Source organism: Oryzias melastigma, linkage group LG15 (assembly GCF_002922805.2).
Source record: "Oryzias melastigma strain HK-1 linkage group LG15, ASM292280v2, whole genome shotgun sequence".
NCBI classification, from domain to species: domain Eukaryota; kingdom Metazoa; phylum Chordata; class Actinopteri; order Beloniformes; family Adrianichthyidae; genus Oryzias; species Oryzias melastigma.
The window spans coordinates 4,818,516-4,820,732 of NC_050526.1; the positions used below are offsets into that span (position 1 = coordinate 4,818,516).

The 2,217-nt window shown below is 34.9% G+C and overlaps 1 protein-coding gene across 1 annotated transcript in view; it reads left to right on the top strand.

The window, feature by feature from the left end:
- Nucleotides 1-2,217, top strand: part of ryr2b (ryanodine receptor 2b (cardiac)) — a gene marked incomplete in the record, with an annotated part of 81,019 nt that overhangs the window by 64,786 nt on the left and 14,016 nt on the right. The window contains 3 exon segments of the mRNA XM_036215605.1: nt 792-1,001; nt 1,078-1,208; nt 1,391-1,433. Coding sequence (XP_036071498.1) covers nt 792-1,001; nt 1,078-1,208; nt 1,391-1,433 — 384 coding nt within the window.

Genomic DNA, 2,217 nt, shown 5'->3' on the forward strand with positions numbered 1-2,217 from the left:
TTTTATAATAATTTTACGATTCATATACATTTATTTTCTTTAATGGTGGTCCTAATATAAGAAAAGGGACAAGAAGAGGTGAGAAAAAACAAGGGTTAATTTTTTTTCTTTCTTTTTAATTGATGCCACTCAGTTGTTAACTGTTTTGTTTCATCATTTTGAGTATTTTTTATTATTTTTCCTTCATCATTAAAACGCGACTAAAATGATTAATACACCCCCTACAGAAGGCCCCTTGATACTATTCGCCCAGGGCCCCCAAATTGCTACATCCGCCACTTTTTAAAAGTGATAATCCACATTGATAATCACCAAAAATGAATTGGTGGTCACATAGTCCAGGCTTCTTTAAAACAAATTGTTGCTTCATTTTATGAAGAAAAACAAGTGGTAAGAGGTGATGCTTTATTTAACCTATTGTTACAGTTACCATATATATCGAGGTTGGTGCTAGCTAACCGTACACGTATCAAATAGTCAGTTTTTTGTGAAAAACTGATCTAATAATAGGAAGAAAGTACTAAAAAGTCGAGTGAATATTTATTTAGTTTGTGACCATGGTATAAGCAGGATAATGCTGTTCGAAGTGTGCATTATCAGAAATGAACACACTATCCTGATAATGCACACTTCTTTGAGCATTATCCCTTATATATATTTCTACATCACACAAAATCATTCGTCACATCTCTAAACAGTACATATTTTGTCGTGCAGAGGTTAACTAAATCAATATTGTGTTTAATATGAATCAGTTACCAATGGTCTTCTTGGGTCTGGCTTTACCACAGGTGGCGTCCTCGCCTGCATCCACAGAGGAGGAGGTTCTGGTCATGTCTGTCGACAGTGAAGAGCTGGACTCTGTCATGAAAGAAGACAGCAGTAGAGATCACTTTGTGCTGGAAGAGAGCAGTGGATGGATGGAGCCTTCTCTCCATCTGCTCGCTATTGCACACACTGTCATCTCCTTCTGTTGCATCATCGGGTACTACTATCTCAAGGTACACTAGTGTACTTTTACACGTGTTGATCTTGTAAATATTTCTATGTGACCAGTTTGATTGTTTTGACTGAAAGGTTCCTCTGGCGATCTTCAAGCGTGAAAAGGAAGTGGCGCGCAAGTTGGAGTTTGATGGGCTTTATGTCACAAAACAACCTTCAGAGGAAGACATTAAAGGCCAGTGGGACAGACTGGTCATTAATACGCCGTATGTTCTTGGCTCCAAAGAATTTACTTTATACACAAAATCCAGGAAAGCAATTTTGCACTAAACATAATTACACAAATATTTTTGCTGGAGTAACCATGACTTAAAATTATTGTTTGTTTAGCATGTTTTATCATAAAGTCCCTACTTGCATTCATTATGTACTTTTTTGTTCTGTTTAGATCATTTCCAAGTAATTACTGGGATAAATTTGTGAAAAGAAAGGTGAGGACTTCTTTCATTCTGCACAGAAAATGATTTATTCCATTTCAGCTATTTATAATTGCCTGTATATTTCACATAGTGACAGTACATTAAGAAATAACTGCATTTTAATGTATTCAATCCCTGTACTTTTGGTCTATGCATCATCTGTGTTTAGTAGGAAAAAAATAAAATTATAAATCAAGAAAGTCATTTAGGTCTTTTTTATCTTTTAAAGCCCAACTACTCGGAAAATGTTAAATTATTCTAAAACATTTTTTAGAAAAACACTTTACGCTATTTTAAAACATGAATACTTGAGATTAGGGCTGGGATGATAGAATCCAAGATCTAAGCTTAATAGATCAATAATCGATCCATAAAAATAGAAATCGATCTAACATATAAAGCTAACGTCTACTAGCTTGATGCTAACATATAATGGGATTTCCCATAAGGCTGTTAATGCTAACATTCGGTCGACCGAAACATACATTCCTAACTAAATAAACATCTTTATAAACTCACAGGAATGAATTTTCCAAACTCTTTTGAGGATTTTTTTTAAAGTAACCATTTGTGGTCTAAAACTGTTTTTTGCTCATATTTTCTTCTTCTTCTAGAATAGAGTGTGCTTCTATAGCGCAATCGCCACCTAGTGGCCAAACTGAAACGCTGAAAGCAGAACAATGTTGGAGCTTCTCTGTTTGAGAATCCGTGTAGGGCTGTATGGTGTTAACAGTCTCATTATAATTTCACTAATAACTTTTGAACTGTATCAGAATCAACAAGCACTTCACTTTGC